We start from the raw sequence: 17713 nt of genomic DNA, 5'->3' as shown, positions 1-17713 counted from the left end.
ACTGTCTAATCGAATGCCAGACTCAAGTACATATTCACACATTGACTTCTAGTTCTTTAGCTTACAATACAAAACATTAGGGAAACATTATGAGGGATTTGGGATTGCGCAATCCAATCCAGGCAGTGGTGATCCATGAGTCACAATCCAGATTCCAGTAAATTCAGCAGTCCAGTGATCCAGTTTTTTTCGAATACCCATATTGTAATTGTATTGTATGTCATGATATTGATGTATTGATTGTAGCAATACTTTACTCTGGAGCAGCAGCGTAGACTACATGGTATAGGCCAGTCCACTGTACATTTTGTACACAAATGGGTCAAATCTGATCTCAGATTCCAGAGGGAGAGCAAGTTTGAAGAAGTCCAAAACACAAAACGAGGCAAAAAAAAGAGATGTCAACCAATCATACAAACCTGTAACAATAAAGAAAGAAAGTTCAAATCATTACACGGGTGAATTCTATTCCGATTCGTCAAAAATTGAGAACATTCACGTATCAAAAATTGAAAAGTCGCTCAACTCTTTCTGAGATTCTAACAGCGACACCTAACAAACGCAGCCAAAACTATTTCAAAGAGTCTTGCGCACAGATATTCACTTCCGTCTTTTCACTCCAACAGGAATTTGCAGTTATTTTTGTTCAGTCTTCAGAAAGTTGCGCAAAATGACAATGGCAGCTTCTTTTCGCAGGGAATCAAAAGCCGGTCTTGATAAAAACAACAAATATGATCGTCAACTGAGGTATATAGTCATAAAATTTGTAAGAAACGAAGTCAATTAATCATAGAAGTGATGGAATGAAGAGTTGAACAAATTTCCCATTTCTGATCACTTTTATTCGAGCATACCAAACCGGAACCCCATCCCAGAAAACCAAAATTTGCACTGCAGCATTATACTACATTATACACTATGACTTGATGATAATCAATGTAATAATGCTCTCTCCTGCCGTGTATGGGCCTACAGACAACAGAGTGGGCCTACAGTGTCCGTGGATACAGTCGCCTCCTTCACTGAATCAAGATAGCTCTCGGATGTTACTGTGAATCACCGAGATCATGTCACGAGTCAAAAAGACAATTCGGCTAGAAAAGTTGAAATTCGTTGTCTGCCATTTCAGTTCCTTTTTTGTTATTCTAGATTATGGGGAGACCACGGACAAGCTGCCCTGGAGGCTGCCAGGGTGTGTCTCATCAACGCCACAGCTACTGGGACAGAGACGCTGAAGAACCTTATTCTACCTGGTAAGCTGACCTGACAGTGACAGTGTCAAACTCGCGTCGTATTAGACTAAGCGTCGATGATGTCCCCAGCACCACTTACGTCATTATGAACTGTTACCACACGTTAATTGTTAATTTGCATCGACTTTTAAAACACGTTTACCCTTCCCTCCGTGCATGGGCAAACTGTCCAACTGCCACAACCTTCATTAATGAAGTAGAGTAGTTTAAAAGAAGAAGAAGAAGAAGAAGAAGAAGACTCCGAGACTACAATCCTGACGCCTCATCCTCCTGAAGTTGAAGTAATGTGATGCTGAAGATCATCATCATCATCAAATCGGCATCTATTCTTGGTCCAGACTTGAGCCTTTGCCGTGGATATTTGCTGACGGCTCTTATGCTTACAGTGCCTTATTCAAAACTGAAGACTTGCGTTTTTACTTTGTAGGTATTGGAAGTTTTACCATAGTTGATGGACACAAAATAACAGGCGAGGATATGGGAAATAAGTAAGTAGGCCTACATGTATATGAAGTATATGGATACGCCCTGCCATTGTTGCATAACAAATAGTAAGCTGTTAAGACAAAATTTGATGTCACCAAGTTTGTTGTAGTTTTAATTTCGGAACGTCGTTGTAATTGTTAAACTTTCTTGCAGCTTCTTTCTTGATCGCGAGGGATTCAACAAACCTCGTGCCCAGGTTGCTAGAGACTTGCTTCAGGAGTTAAATGAGGATGTCAGCGGAGATTGGGTGGAAGAGGTGAGAACAACAGAATTTTTTTTTAGTCATCATTTGATGCGCTGACCAACAGTCTCCATTAGAAGTTCCTTTGTCTAAAGCTCAATAAATATTTGTCGACTTTCACTACATTATGAACACTGTCTTACTTTCAGAGTGTTGATAGACTCTTGGACAACAACCCTGAATTCTTCTTGGTATTTTCGTGTGTGATAACGACAGACTTGCCAGAGAAGTGAGTATCAATTACAACGGCAGTTTATTAGATGCAGTATTCATCTGCCTATATCTGGCTATCCGCGAATATGCAATGCCCAGCAAACATATGACTATTTACAGTAAGCTGACACTTCTGCTGTGCATGTATGTACTGTTCTGTTTCAAAGGTCTGACTTTCGTAAAATACGTTTTCCAGATCACTTTTAAAATTGGGGGACTACCTTTGGGATCACAACATTCCACTTGTCGTCTGCCGAAGTTACGGATTGATTGGTTACATAAGACTTGTCATCAAGGAACACACAGGTAGGTGCAGCGCTATATTGTTATCAAAAAATACTATATGATCAAATTGAGAAATGGACTTAGAGATTTGTGCATTGAAGAGGTGTACGCGTTATTGTGAGGTAGGAAGTAATGCATTTCCACTGTATCATCAGTTTGGACTTTGAGATTTGTGCTTTGTAGAGGTGAGCGTTATAATGGGGTAACGCATTTCAACAGTTGTTAGAATTGATTTTCTTGTGTTCTCCCCTCTCTTTACAGTCATTGAGTCACATCCCGACAGCATACACGAAGATCTTCGATTGGACCGACCATTTCCAGGCCTCGTTGAATACTGCGACCGCCTAGACTTAGACAACATGAGTAAAAAAGATCATAGTCACACGCCCATGTTAGTCATTCTCTACAAATATCTGGAGAAATGGAAGTCAATGGTAATTTTTCATCATCTTCTGAGATTATCATTATTACACTGATTCAAATACTAACTCACAAAGTCCGCCGTGCACTTGAGATACACAAGAATAAGAATACAAATATCAGGTCGCCCTCTTTCCTATTCTTTTTCATCCTTGCCTAATTCAGCACGGTGGTGCCGCACCCAAGAACTATCAGGAGAAAAACCAGTTCAAGGAATTCATCCGCTCGGGCATTCTAAAGAATGAAGATGGCATGTTGATGCAGGAAGAAAACTTTGAGGAAGCAGTTAAAGCAGTGAATACATCACTTGTTCCTACTAGAGTAAGTGTCAGGAATTTGGTCTCCCGAGATATGACTGCTACTTCTGTAATATCAGACTGACCTATTTTGCACACGACCTGCAATGATATGTAAGTTGGCTCGCCAGAAGAATGACCAACACAAAAGCAAGGTCATCACTGCCCAATCTTTCAAATCTGTGATTGGTGGTGGTCGAAGTTAATGCCGTTAAGTTGAAGCAAAAATATATAAAATGCTTCAGTAGTATTTGTATTTTTGGTTGAAAGTGACGTGAAAGAGTGTGGCAAGATTTAGGCAGAATGCTTAGCAGTGCATTCATAACAAATCCTCTAAGTTGTTTTGTGATGATCTAATCTCATTTCAGATTCCTGCTGATGTCCAGAAAGTATTTAATGACGAACAGTGCAATAATCTCAATGGAGAGGTTAGAATTATAAAATGTAGCTCTACCAATCCAATTAGTCAACTTTTGTATAAAAGGATTTTTCAGAAACATGACGAAAGCATAGAAATACAAAAGTCCATGGTGTACCAAAGTCCATGCGATACATAGTCCATGGTATGCTTTATTCATGTGCATGCCTGACGGTATACAAAATTTGGAAAATTCTTCCCAACTTCTGCAGACTGTGGCGCTGATTGAAAGGCCTCCAAGGAGTATAATATAGGAAAGTTTGATATCAATGAATGCCTGCCCGCCTATATATTTCTTTTCATTTCTTCCAGAGCAAGCCATTTTGGATCTTGGCAAGAGCAGTCAAGGAGTTTGTAGAGAAGGAGGGAGAAGGTGAGATCTGGTTCGTTTCGTAGAAGTTCTGAAATCTCTACATTGACTTCTACCGAGAAAACAGGCTAACAAACCTAAAATATTTGAATTGATGCATTTCAGGTGCACTTCCACTGCGTGGTACAATCCCGGACATGTTTGCCGATTCCGAAAAGTACGTCCAACTCCAAAATGTCTATCGGAGCCAGGCCAGCGAGGATGCAGCGGTCGTCACAGATAAAGTTCACCAGATTCTACAACATTTAGCAAAGGTTGGTAGTGCGTTATCTGCGCTATTTGTTTCCTGTGGAAGTGACTTGGCTTTCCTTTGATTCTTGTTGAAAGATAGGTCAAATAAAATCCCCCATTGGCAGAATTCGGTACCTCGTGCTAGATAAGGCATTGTAGTACTGCTCTTTATCATTATTAATTCTAGGCATGATTCAAGCGTAAAATCATGTTGCAAAAAGCATGTTTAATCTGTCATATCATATGTTTCATTTGGAAACTTATCTGAACAAAGCCCCTTAATCAGCAAGTATCTTTGGAGAGCTAAACTCACCGACAATTTGCTTAGAATTCAAAGACCTCAAGCCAAGGTCAGTATTGGAACATTTTCTGAACTTTTTTTGATGTAGAGTTTTGTGTGTAGTACATTTTTCTTTCCATACCTGTTTTCATTTTTTTAGGAATCTTTTCTGTGTTTTTTTCTCTACGATTGGCACCACGATTGGAACCCACTTTTAAAACAGACAGAAAATTGAAAAAATAGAATTCAAAAGAAATTTCTGAAATGTAACACAGATTTTCATGTTTCGTCATTCGCATTTAGGTAATGTGTGACTTGTAGTGCCAGATACATGCTTTGCTTGTGAACTGAGTAAAAAAGTACTCCACATTTCATTTGGCTGACTCTCAGATCTGTTCCTTTTGACAGATCTTCTAATCTTTTTAATATTCTTGAAAATTTGTCTCAGAAATTTGGTAATAGAGCACTGCAGCTTTGCATTTGTAATTTAAAAATATATTTTCTCAACCTTTTCCCTTCATCTCTTACTCTTTTTTTTCATGTTGCCATGAAGGAAAGGTGTTTGATTTGGCCCACCAGAAGATGCATGTTAACTTAATACCACCAATGATTTATCCAATACTGAGGAATCTTTCTAATTTAGAAAATGAATTGATCTTACATGTACATTTTTATTCACCCAAATTAAAATATTGCAAAAAAAGTTTGTGGGTTTAGAGTAAATTATCAGGCAGCCAAATTGAAAGAACATTTCCACAGGCAATTGAAGTAAACTTGGTGTTGGCTTGCTGTATATTCATATCATTTACTCCATTGCCCATGACAATATAATTCCAAAATGTCCGCCAACGTCTTTTGCTAGTCTGGCATTAGTATAGTAGGAGCATACGCAATGCAAAGCTGCACAGGCTCCACCTTTAGGCTTTATTTGGCACTACATGTCCTCTGCTAACGCTCGGACGTTCTCTCCACAGGAAGGGAGCCACTCGCCGCGGCAGATCACTGTGGTAGAACAGGAATACGTACCTATCCCTTTATTTTACTCTATCATCACCTTTTCTTTCCAATACCAGGCCGCTCAATTACCTCACATATGCACCGTTTATTAAACTCTAACGCTACCGCACCCGGATTGTGTAAAAACATATTGTTTGACACATAAGACGGATGTTTGGCATAAACTGATGATGGGTAAAAAACTAAATTTAGGGAAAGCACAGTGTGTCCCAAAAAGATGTAATTGAGAGGCCTGGTTATTAGTTCATCTGGGGCATAGGTCATGAGTTGAAATGCCTAACCTACAAGGTAGAAGTTAGAACAAATCTTGGTAAAGAAATTTAAGCTTGGAATAAAAACACTATTAGAGTCACTTCCCTTCTTTGTCTTCTGGAGTAGCGTACTTGGACCTCGTCAAACTTTCATTGATTTCAAACCATATTTACTCACGAGTTGTGCCTCAGTGAACAATTCCTCTGTTACTTTGGACCAAACATTAAATAATTCCTCGACCTGGACCGGGTCCTGTCACTGAGGCAAACAGGGTAAGCTAGGCCAACCCGGGATGATTTTAGTATGGCGATCTGGGGCCTGAAAGGTTACCTGCATGTGCATGTATCATGCTCGTCGCTAGGACCTGACACATCAAATTATCATGACTATCAGCAAAATATGGATGCTCACCTTCCTTACTAGATCTCAGCTGCTTCGTGTGTGCATTTAAACTTGGTGAAATTAGCAATACTAGCTCATTTAGTTTGAGGGTTGGCCGACAACCATTTTGTAGTTTTCGTGGGTAGGTTTGTATAATAAGTCCTTGAATGTGATAGTACGTTTCACCTCCCATGGTTATAGTGCATGCTGTCGGTATGAGGCTCAATGTATCCAGTTTGAATGCAATCGAATTGCCCAATTAGTTGCTCTTTGTTACCGCTTCTTCAGTGTGAATGCCATCTTCCTCCTAATATTTTACTAACCAGTCCAATACTAACCTTTAGCTTGAACTCTCTAACTGAATTTAATAACTGAAACCAAGGACATATCTATTAACACCAGGGACATATGCAGGAATTTTCACCGGGGGAACCTTTGCACGGCGTTTCAGCGGGGGATGGGATGGGATCTTCCTTTAATTTTGATTGAAATCTTCATGCTTTTAGATGAGATTTCAGGCCAATCCTGATGATGGATTTAAATTTAGAAAGCATTGGTCAGAGGGGGTCGAGGCAACCTAAAATTCCTCCTGATTGTATTGTTGTTTAGTGTTCCATCCACTTTCCTGAAATTGTGAGTGAAGTAGTACGTATTTGTGACGAAGTCTTGATTTGCTCCCTGCAAAAAAACTTTCTGCGTGTGAATTGGGAGGTGGAATAAAACTTGTTAGGAAGGGGTAACTTGAACCACATGGTAACTGATTTGGTCCCCCCCCCCACACACGCACACACACAAGTATACTGCCCAATATCGTACTACTGTACATAATGTCCCTCTTTGACCTTGCAGCCTCAAGATTGTATATCAGACAACTATGTTCGTCTTTTCTGCAAGAACGCAGCTTTTCTTCGGGCAATCCATTTCCGGTCCCTTTCGGAGGAATACACACCGCAGACAGCTAAAGTGGGTGATTTAGGTAGGTTATTGGTCGTCTTTTTTGTGGCCAGGGGGGGATTCCAGTCACTCATAATCTGAGATGAATGCGACTTTCGTTTGCCCTGGCCCTAAATTTGAGCTTTCTCGTAACTGGCTGGAATTGAACCCATAATATTCGAATTAGGAGTTGGACGACATCATCTCTCGTACTAGATCAAGCCACCCCCGATACCGTCATTACGACGACGTAAAACTCATTTTGATTAAAAATGGATGAATCTTAGTCCTGATACTTTTCGATCCAGGGATGAATCTTGAAGACACAGACAACAGCGATGTGGTATTCTACGTCCTTTTACGTGCTGTCGACAGATTTTACTCGGAATATAACCGCTATCCTGGTTACTATGACGACCAAGTGGAAACCGATGTATCAAATTTAAAGGTGAGTTTTTGCCCCCGTGATGTTATATTTTTAAAGCAATAGTGGATAGATGCCAGTATCCATAGAATATGTGGTAAAATGTTTCGTCCAAATTTGCTTGGTTTCTCAAACGGGACTAGATATGGCTTGGCACCAGATTAGTTGGACAGAATGACACCCTTGGAAAGGAATCTGATTGAATTCTTTCGTTTTCAGACTTGTGTTTCTCGATTACTTCAAGAATGGGGGCTTGGACCAAACATCAAAGATGACTACGTGCATGAAATGTATGTACAGGTACACTCGATTCATGGGACCACATCTGAGGCCAAATACATATGGAAGAAAATGTCCCAAATTTTAAGAATGTCAAAACCTGTTGACATAAACATTGATTGAAAAGCCGTCCGTCACCTTAAGTCTATGTACGTTTATCATTGAGTGCATGGCGCACCACTGAAGCTTACCAATACAGCATTTTTATCCTCACTGCTTGTTCATTTCGTCCCTGAAGTTCTCCTTTTTCTCACCAGGTGTCGATACGGCGCATCGGAGCTTCACTCGGTGGCATCCTTCATGGGAGGCGTGGCGGCCCAGGAGTGCATCAAAGTAATCACCGGACAATTCATCCCGTTGAACAATACTTATATATACAATGCCATGAAGCAGACGTCAACGTCAATAGAACTCTAAAATGTGCACATTTCACAGCTGCGAGACGTTTCCATTGATCAAACACTGCTATCCACTTCACGAGAAAATGACACTTGGAGGTTTGGTGATTTCACTAGGAAAACAGAGCAGTACCGGTGAATTATCTGAAAACGAGTGATTTAAAGCAAAAAACTGATAACTTATTCAAGGTATTTTGAGGCGTTTTCCGTGCTGTACAAATTGCTCTTTAAATATATGTCCATTCTGACACATGCAGACAATGAAGTTCTATATGTACCGATTCATGTGTGAAACAGAACAAAAGGAAATGGATCGAGACATGGTGCGATTTGAGAGTAATGAGTGTCATTTTTGAGTCAATACTTGATGCTTTTCAACTATATTGGCAGGCATTACAATTGATTTGTGTCTAAATATGTATGATGTCCAGATAATCATGTTAACCAGTCTGTTCTTGTACCGTATTTTCCGGATTATCCCCCGCACTGCCCTATGACCCGCACCCCCTTTGACCATTACCTAAAGCCACGCAAGACCCGCACCTGATTATGACCCGCACTGCTCCAAGACCCGCATTCTCCAAAAATAGTAAGCCATTCATTGATGTTGACATCCTAGAACCGCCATGTTTTTTTTAATTGTTAACCAAAGTGGATCAATTCCAGCATGGCCGTAACTATTTTCCCTAGCGGAGACATCACAAACTATGCGATCATGGCGGAAATATTGGTTGAAAACAATGCGAAAACGATGGACATAAATCCTTATCAAGTAACCAGTTTGGTCCCCTTTTTTTTCTTTGGGGTTGGGGCTTATCCCTCTCAGAATCCACGCAAGACCCGCACCTTTGTATTACCCGCACCCCCACTTTTTGGGCCTGTTTGAGGGCAAAAAGCCGCGGGTCATACGCCGGAAAATACGGTAAATAACTCGGAACCAATAAATTATCGAAAGGTATGCTGGCTTCAAGTGTTGAAATCAAGGTACGATGATGTTTCTGATTGTGTCTGAAAATTCTGGATCAGGTTAATCTTTAGATGCTACTGAATCCTGACTTACTTACCACTTTGATGCCACGTGTTTTAAGAAGGCACTACACCCTTCAACATCCTGATATCACCTGGCCAGGTTGACGGTGATAGTATTTGATTTAAACCAGTTTAGCACTAAAAGCCAAGAGACCAAATGGGTGATATGAATAAAGACTATTAAATGATTTTACTTCAGTTTTGTACAGAAAGGCCTAGTGTATGTACATGGGGTTTTCAGTAAAAGCAATTGCTAGTCTTTATTCATATCACCCAATGTCTTAGTTTTGGCTGAATTGTCCACAGAAGGATAAGAACACAATGTTATGAAAATGTGAGTTTATTTTGTACATTGATATAAACTGACTATAAATCGAAAATGTTCCCCTAAAAGCTAAACCGTCCCAAACACCCCTGTTGCATCGTATCAAATCTGTGGAATCTTCACAATCTCTTTCAAGTGTTTCTTCTCCACAATTTTCTCCAAAACGTCCACGAACATTTTTTCGACGCCATCCCCGTTTGACGATGACGTTTCATAGTATCTGAAAATAGAGACACGAAAAGAATGTCACAAAGATTGTACACAGGTGAATCATAAAGTGTAAGAATCGTAACAAGTGACAAGATGACTTTTCTCGTTGGGCTGTGAATGGACATCTTGCGAAGCCTTGTTTCAAAGGACAGTGAATTCTTCCCCCTCGGAAAAGTCCTTCAAGGAGGGTTTCCACATCCTTGTTGTGCCATACCACAGTTAGTATACCTCGAACGTTGGAACTACGGTGGATTACCTACAAACATGAAACAGAATTTGTATCCTTCAGTTTGGTGCTGGTTTTCTTTTGGGGTACAAACTTTGGAAGAAGCTGTTTTGGCCAAAAGATCATGTTGGCCTCCCCCCAATTCTCTTCGTTGAGGGTGGCAAATCCTGATTATGCATGTGATATCAGGACATATTTGTGACTCGCTCTACCAAAACTAGGCGCTTGTCGCATCTGAACTTGACAGGTTGATACGGACTTGTTGTTCATTTCCCTATTGTAGACCTTTTGTGAAATCTATTACAAACTGATTTGGTCACATTTTACAAAAGGTCTACAATAGGGAAATGAACAACAAGTCCGTATCAACCTGTCAAGTTCAGATGCGACAAGCGCCTAGTTTTGGTAGAGCGGGTCACATTTTTGACCTATCAATGGGTATACATGCTCCCATCTACATTGTCGGACAGGGCGGATGACTTACTTGATTTTATGCCCTGAGGCCCATTTATTTGCATCGGCTGCTGAGATCACTCGTTTATTTTTCTGATCCAACTAGAAATAAACATGATTTATCGATAAAAATTCATATGAAAATTGGTTTAATGTTGAAATTTGTTTATTGGGATTTTGATCCCTGGTCGACTGCCGGTGAAAAGTGATGAGCGCTATCGACTGAAAACTCCTTGTTCAAAACAATACTGAACCCTGTAATTTACAAAATACTCAGGAGGGCTTACCTTGTTGCCGCAAAGTATGACTTCAGGGGGAGAATTGGCATATTTGGTGAGTTCCCGCAGCCAGATGTCGAGGCTTTCAAAGCTTGCTTGATTGGTCAGGTCAAAGGCCAAGAAGACGGCGTCTGTATTTGCATATAGCTCATTTCGGACATCGAGGTATTCTGCATTGCCGGACAAATCCCAGAGATGGACTCGTACTAAAAGCCATATGAAGAAAAGGATGCTTAATACGTAGTGTAAAATCAGGCAGGAACAATTACTTTCCATTGCAGTATCTCCTGACCGATTTTACAGTACAGAAGTAGATAGAAGTTGGACATACAGCAGAACCTCTCTAATAAGGACACCCTTGGGCCTGACAAATGCTGTCCTTATTAGAGAGGTGTCCTGATTAGAGAGGTCAATTTGAATGGAAACAACCAATACTGGACAAAAACTAGCGTCCTTGATAGAGAGTTGTCAGCTAAGGGAGGTTCCACTGTAATCCCATCAACAGCAATGTCAATGCAACTGACATGAATTCAAATTATCTACTGTAAATTTTCATCTTTGCTCTTGCACCTGACCTAACACTTACGATCCATGCCCTGGACACTCTGTATTTTGAATCCATAGTCCACACCCACTGTTGGCTGGTAGCCCGAGCTGAACTGAAAAGGAGAGAAGGGGGTTAAAAATGGAGTAAGCCTCCTAGTAATTTTGAATTGCAAAAATGTTTCCCCGGCTGACTGCCTTTTAAAAGGAATTGGTAGAAGGGAACTCCAATTTTCAATCTTTTTCGAATTGCTGCCTGGAGCAGGCCCCCCCCCCCCCCCAACCAAATTTTCTGAATCTTGATCATCTGTCATAAATTTACGTTTTTACCTTGCTCTCACAGAAGTGTTTGATCAGGCATGTTTTGCCAACACCAGAGTTACCGATGCCAACAATCTTGATCCAAACCAAAGACGATGCAGCATTCTTCGGATTCTTTGCCAGGGTCCCAGGTTTTCTGTCCATCTTGGATCACGTCATCCTTTTCCTCATGGAGTGATTGGCCGAATACACACAGACCTGGAAGGAATAGATATTAATGGTGATTGGTTTAGATTTGGGCCACTGGCAATTCAGACTTGCACCAATTGTTGAGAATCCCCGTTCACCCCTACAGAACTACCCCCCCCCCCCCCCCCCCCCCCCCCCCTATAGTTAAACGTATTGGCCTTGGGCTGGGGGCATGGGGTGGGGGGGGGGGGGGGGGCAGTTGAAGGGCTAGAGGGAAGTGTCAGCCTACAAATAGGCCCATGAGACGAAGCTGTATCTCGCTTGCTACAAGGCCCTCCGCCACTTCATACTCCAATTTCAGAAATTCAACCCATGCAGTTATAGCATCATGTAACCATGGCAACGTTTATCATGTGTCACTTTGTGGGCCTATCATGATCATCAAAGGCATATAACAGACAAAACGGCATGTTAATTGGCATTCCCAGGATAAACAAACCTTAGCTTTCACCTTCAAATCACTGAAAACTGGTTTAAATCACGAATATGCTATTTTCTGACGCCGATTTTGTTTGTTTACCATTCCACTAACGACACGTTGGTATTTCCCGAAGTAAATGTAAATGAGGACACATGCCTCCAGGACAGCAATTGGGTACACCGAATCTAGATATCGATGTACTAAAAAATGTACAGAACTAAAGTTCTTGGCGTCCAGGTTGAAAATGACGCAGGTCCTGGGAAACCCCCTTCTGGGGATTCCGGTAACTTCCTGGCATTTTGCAAGTTGAAAATCAAAACTCTCTTAAAAAACACGCATTTTAACCGATTTATAGCTCGATAATTTTGTACAAACTTTGCAGAAAGTCGCATAAGATGGCGAAGAGTATAGTGATAGCTTACATTCTGTGGTTCTTCCTCGGAATTTTCGGTGTGCACCATTTTTATTTGAGGCGAGATTGGCATGCTTTCATCTGGTGGTCAACTTTCGGTGGATGTTTTGGACTGGGTTGGTTGAGAGACTTGGTAAAGATTCCTCAGTATGTCACCGACACAAATGAAGGTAGAGACTACATGTTACAGCTGAGGCAAATCCAGGAGATTGAGCAGAGGCCATCGACTAACTCGGTTAGAATTCTAGGGGAGCTTTTTACGGGGACGTTGTACGGGTACCTTGTTCGATTGGCAGTTCCGGAAGAGTATGTGAGTGGACCCCTAGCAGAAGAGCGCGGCTGGTTCTCAATATGGACATTGATACTTTTAGCAACGCCAGCTGGTGTAGCACTAGGTAAGGCAATCACTGTAAAAGTTTCATCATCCCTTTTATGTGGTTTCACTTTCAGTTGGTCAATTCATTTGATCTGAGAACGAGGTGGTGTGTCTCGATGTCAGTACAGCCTAGATCCTAAACGTCTGAACCTCTCTAGTATTGCAAATTATAGTGATGCATGTTTAGGCCTAAACCTCCAACAATGTACCGGTAAGCTAAAGATGTTTAAAAAAACTGTTAAAGCATAAAGAACAAATAATGATATGCCTACTTCAGTACTTGGTGTCTAGGCTAGGCCTACTTATACATTATTTTTTGGTACGCCACCAATGATAAAGGTTGCCACTCATGGGATAAAATCAGATAAATTGCCATACTGTTACATACTCGAGTTTCACTGTTCTAAGAGCAGTTCTGAATGTCTTGGTTCAAGCTTATGTGTATGATCCTTAGATGACAATCAAGATGTTTAATTTGGACCGACCATCTGTTGGCAACATCAAGTTGTCCGGTGATCGACGTCATGTTCCAGCTTGCCCTTTAATTCAGTTTCGTAGTAATCAATCAACCGATTTTATATCGGTAAAACAAGAGTATTGCTTTGTATACATGTAGGGGTATCAGGCTGTTTCGCTACATTGCCAGTTCGCTGCAAGTCGTTTCGCTACATGTGGCGGTCGTTTCGCAACATGGTAGGTCGTTTCGCTACATGGGTGGAGTCGTTTCGCTACATGATGGGTATGGTCGTTTCGCTACATGGAGGACGTTTCGCTACATGGGTGGAGTCTATTTTACCCTACTATAATTCCCGGTGGTGACTACAAATTTATTATAGCACAGTTTGCCGGTAAAAAAACTTATACGGTTTGATGGCGCGCAAGGGGTTCTTGTCGTCCTGGCCTGGGTTAGGCCACATAAAAAAAGAGTTGGTGATCGTCCCCGCCCGCCCCTACGAAAAACGCCCGGCCCCACCGCACTTCAACGCAGATTTGGAGGCCTTTGCAAGGCCTTCGCGTTGGCTCGCTCAATCGTCTATCCGTGTATACGTACTTATTATTGATTGACAGGGGTCATTCAAACGCACTCCAACGCAGATTTGGAGGCCTTTGCAAGGCCTTCGCGTTGGCTCGCTCAATCGTCTATCCGTGTATACGTACTTATTATTGATTGACAGGGGTCATTCAAACGCACTCCAACGCAGATTTGGAGGCCTTTGCAAGGCCTTCGCGTTGGCTTGCTCGTCTCCACCCATGTAGCGAAACGACTCCACCCATGTAGCGAAACGTCCTCCATGTAGCGAAACGACCATACCCATCATGTAGCGAAACGACTCCACCCATGTAGCGAAACGACCTACCATGTAGCGAAACGACCGCCACATGTAGCGAAACGACTTGTAGCGAACTGGCAATGTAGCGAAACGACAGTAATTCCATGTAGGCCTACAGTGGTGAGATTTTTTGGAGATAAACAGCTGGTACTCGCAACACCACCTGACAACATCAGTGTGTCAGAGTGAGATAAGCTATTATGAGAGATGACATGTGGCACATGAATCATTAGTGCACATATAGTAACTTTCAGAAGCTGTACAAATGTTGGTAACCAGTATTTGCTTCAAACCTGTCGAAAGAAGAAAAACGGCATGCCTAGCAAAGTACTAGTCAAGAACCATTAGAAATGAAAGTCCTAGGGTAGGGTTGATGTATCTTTTGACCTTTGGACTTTGAAGAGGGAACATGTCAGTCCTCAAACCCTGCCCCATTAGCTCAAAAATTCCTATTGAAAGAGATCCTGAGATGTTTTACCCATGTTGAAAACAAATTCCCCTTCTATCTTCTGCAGGAGTTTACATCGTTGCCAATCTCGGTCGCGAGAGATGTGCCCTGTCATCACCTCTGATCAGTTCCTACTGTTTCCTACCTTTCTTCTGGAACGACATGTCAAGTTACATCACAACGATGGCCATTGTGTCGACCATCTCGGTAAACTGGTCAGGAAAAAAATGGAAAGAGGGACCATATGAGAGACATTCTTTTTGCAAAAGAGTCACTGTGCTGGGATTCTGTGGGTTGATATATATGTCATGTTGGGGGTCGATGTTGTACAATAACGTACAGTTGACGTCGGAAGATGGAGAAAAAGTCAAACTACGTGACGCGATACATAACTTTTTCAAGTCACCTGCTTGGGCAGAGACTAAACAGACCTTTTCACAGATTTATGAATATTATAAGATTCACGGCTTCCAGAATATGTGGGATGAGTTTATGAAAGCGTTGGATCCAGAAGGAGAGGCGAATGCGTATAAGGTCGGTATTGGTGTTGTTTCAAATTGGCGGCCAAGTATGGCTTGGGCTTTGAGTTCTTGCTTATTTAATAAACACGGCTGTAAGAGTTACTGTTGCATCTGCTACCTCGGTATACTGTAACAGTTTGCAAATCTATTGGGCGAGGGTCAACAATGCCAAACAGGTTTTCATAAAATGGTCAGATTATATGCTTTAGTCTTGTAGTCCTCCTGACAGGAGGTTTCACCAGAGGCCAGCAACCCCAAAATGAAGCAATGAGCCTGCCATAAAATGGACAGATTATATGCTCTAGTCTTGTAGTCCTCCTGACAGGAGGTTTCACCAGAGGCCAGCAACCCCAAATTGAAGCAATGAGCCTGCCACTACACAAACTTCTTTTTTTTTTCTTCAGGTTCTCGGTGTAAAGAAAACAGCTAGTCAAACGGAGATCACAGCAGCGTATCGAAAACTGGCCAGAAAATGGCATCCCGATAAAGAGAAAGATGTAGAGAAGAAAGAGGCGGCATCGATAAAATTCATGGAAATACAACGATCTTATGAAGTGTTATCGAAGATCAAGACACGTCGTGGACGCAAAGCTAAGCAGTCAAAGGGCAGTGGTACCCATGAAGAGTTTTAGACTGTGATCATCTGTGGAATTAAAAAATAATGCCACACTGAATATTTCAGATGGCCAACGGTTGTCAGAAAAACACTGTTAAAAATTATGAGCAGCATTTTGCACACTTTTTGGCAATTTTCAGTTCCATTCAATTTTAGAACTGTAAACAGAAGACTTCTAAGGCAGATTCTCCTCTACATCATGTTTGGATCTCAATCCCCGTATATATTCTATTTAGTTTGTACTTGGTATCAAGATCTGATAGTGCAATACTCGACTAACCGTCCAGGGCCTTTTTTTCAATGATTTCATGCATAATCTTGACTCACAAAATCAAAAATTGCAAAACATCTTTTTTTATTGGAAAAAATTAAAGAAATTCATAATGCATCAGAAATAATTACCATGAAAATTTTAATTTTTTTTAAATCGCAACTTTAAAAGGTCAAAACTTGGCAGGTTGCTGTATGAGCTGTTGAAAGTTTTCATAAAGTTGAAATGGGCATATTCAATTATGTATCCTTTCCAGGTGTTTCGGAAGGCTTAATAAATTTAAAATGTCGCAATCCTTTAATGAAACGTCAGTCATAGTGGAATCTCATTGCAGCTGCTCAAATTTCCGTGGCACATTGTTTATTGTAACAGGTGTGTTGACTTTGGTATTAACATTGTAAGTGCATTCATTTAACTTTTTGGTTTACGAATACTAGATTTGATTCTGTTAACATGTATCAGCTGAATGTTTGATATGACATGGATACAAAGTTACCAATTCATCGTTTTGATGCAGATTTAAAGAATCTTCGAGAGTTAGTTCCGTGAAAATGTCAGTCTAACCTGTAGTGTGTGTGATGATAATGCTCTGGTTTCTCTCATTTTCAGTTTTATATTTAGTTTGAGTCATCTACCATATCTATTCTATATCTATATTGCATCTATCCGAGATGAGAAGTTTCTTTAAAAGTATGTAGATTGTCTTCTAAGTATGTGCTTATCATGATTATTTTCACCTGTTTAGATCTCCAAATCTGAAAAAGAGGTCATAAATAGGGTGAAGCCTAAAAGAGACGAATTAGTCTCTCCTTGACCCCTCCCCTCTCAAAAGACAAAAAAACAGAATGCTGTAGCAACTCTTCTTCATCAGCAGAAGTCATTCAGAAGTTGTCACTTGCATCACCAAGTCATCATGTAAGCATATCTGGTGCTGTATGATTGTTAGCATCATTGTATTTGGATACAAATGTGAATTGTTATGATGATGAAATATACTAGATATTGTCTCTTTCATCGGGTTGTTAAAGTTTTTTTTGCTCTATTGAGGGTTGTCGTTGGCCATTGGCTTAGGCCTGGCCTGGTGTCAACGTCCATGAGTTCATCACAGCCTCATTTGGATGGGCTCTCTTGTTTGCCTCATGGTAAAAGGTAGCACAGACTGACGAGGGGATAATAGTCGTAGTTCCACCTATCATAAAACCCCGTGTTTTTTCAAGACCCGTGTCTTTGCCGTGTGTCAAAAAACCCGCGGCGCACTCGCACCTATATAGTTGTGTTAGATAATGGTTAATAGCACCGGCGACAGGTGCGCTGTAGGTAGGGAGCTCTCCTGTGTTTCTTTCCCGTTGGAGGGGGCGCAATACCGAGGCAACTACACCGCGCCATCTGTCGCCGGATCTTAGAACTCTTCAGATTCCACCTATCCAAAAACCCGTGTTGAACACGGGTCTAAATTAGCCCCCGATTAGCCCCATCGAGCTCGATGGGGCTAATAGACACGGGGATTTGACACACGGGTCAATTTAGACACGGCAATTCATAGGTATAAGCGCAAAGGACACGGGG

At 41.3% G+C, this 17713-nt stretch overlaps 4 protein-coding genes across 11 annotated transcripts in view; 2 read left to right on the top strand and 2 right to left on the bottom strand.

Annotated features, from left to right (window-relative positions):
- The window catches only part of LOC135499298 (oxysterol-binding protein-related protein 3-like), a 36460-nt gene extending 35924 nt beyond the window's left edge, over positions 1–536 (bottom strand). For all 6 annotated transcript variants that reach the window (XM_064789988.1, XM_064789990.1, XM_064789991.1 and 3 more), the window contains exon 1: positions 420–536. The gene's annotated coding sequence lies outside the window, so the exon portion shown is untranslated. The remainder of the gene's footprint in view (positions 1–419) is intronic.
- Positions 537–618: 82 nt separating this feature from the next.
- Positions 619–9537, top strand: LOC135499562 (NEDD8-activating enzyme E1 regulatory subunit-like). Of its 2 annotated transcripts, XM_064790415.1 has the most exons (16): positions 619–747; positions 1150–1253; positions 1681–1741; positions 1893–1995; positions 2130–2209; positions 2390–2499; positions 2740–2912; positions 3064–3219; positions 3563–3622; positions 3925–3985; positions 4088–4236; positions 5468–5515; positions 6993–7119; positions 7385–7524; positions 7720–7790; positions 8037–9537. In XM_064790415.1, exons 1-16 carry the CDS (start codon positions 671–673, stop codon positions 8194–8196), a joined length of 1680 nt encoding a protein of 559 aa, XP_064646485.1. In that variant the 5' UTR covers positions 619–670; the 3' UTR covers positions 8197–9537. The 2 variants fall into 2 exon arrangements, with proteins under 2 accessions (XP_064646485.1, XP_064646486.1); XM_064790416.1 differs by lacking the exon at positions 5468–5515.
- On the bottom strand, positions 9531–12304 carry LOC135499564 (dnaJ homolog subfamily C member 27-like). Of its 2 annotated transcripts, none has more exons than XM_064790418.1 (6): positions 12272–12304; positions 11572–11760; positions 11285–11357; positions 10708–10904; positions 10452–10522; positions 9531–9751 (listed from the first exon to the last, which is right to left on the bottom strand). In XM_064790418.1, exons 2-6 carry the CDS (start codon positions 11704–11706, stop codon positions 9634–9636), a joined length of 594 nt encoding a protein of 197 aa, XP_064646488.1. In that variant the 5' UTR covers positions 11707–11760; positions 12272–12304; the 3' UTR covers positions 9531–9633. The 2 variants fall into 2 exon arrangements, with proteins under 2 accessions (XP_064646488.1, XP_064646487.1); XM_064790417.1 differs by having other exon boundaries at positions 12191–12303.
- A 159-nt stretch (positions 12305–12463) lies between these two features.
- On the top strand, positions 12464–17161 carry LOC135499541 (dnaJ homolog subfamily C member 22-like). The gene is made up of 3 exons (XM_064790356.1): positions 12464–12979; positions 14807–15273; positions 15665–17161. The coding sequence occupies exons 1-3, from the start codon at positions 12568–12570 to the stop codon at positions 15890–15892; spliced, it is 1107 nt and encodes a 368-aa protein (XP_064646426.1). The 5' UTR covers positions 12464–12567; the 3' UTR covers positions 15893–17161.
- Positions 17162–17713: the final 552 nt, after the last annotated feature.

This window comes from Lineus longissimus, chromosome 15, assembly GCF_910592395.1.
Source record: "Lineus longissimus chromosome 15, tnLinLong1.2, whole genome shotgun sequence".
Lineage (NCBI taxonomy): Eukaryota > Metazoa > Nemertea > Pilidiophora > Heteronemertea > Lineidae > Lineus > Lineus longissimus.
Note: the sequence above shows the minus strand (reverse complement) of the source record. Positions and strands in the feature narration are given on the sequence as shown.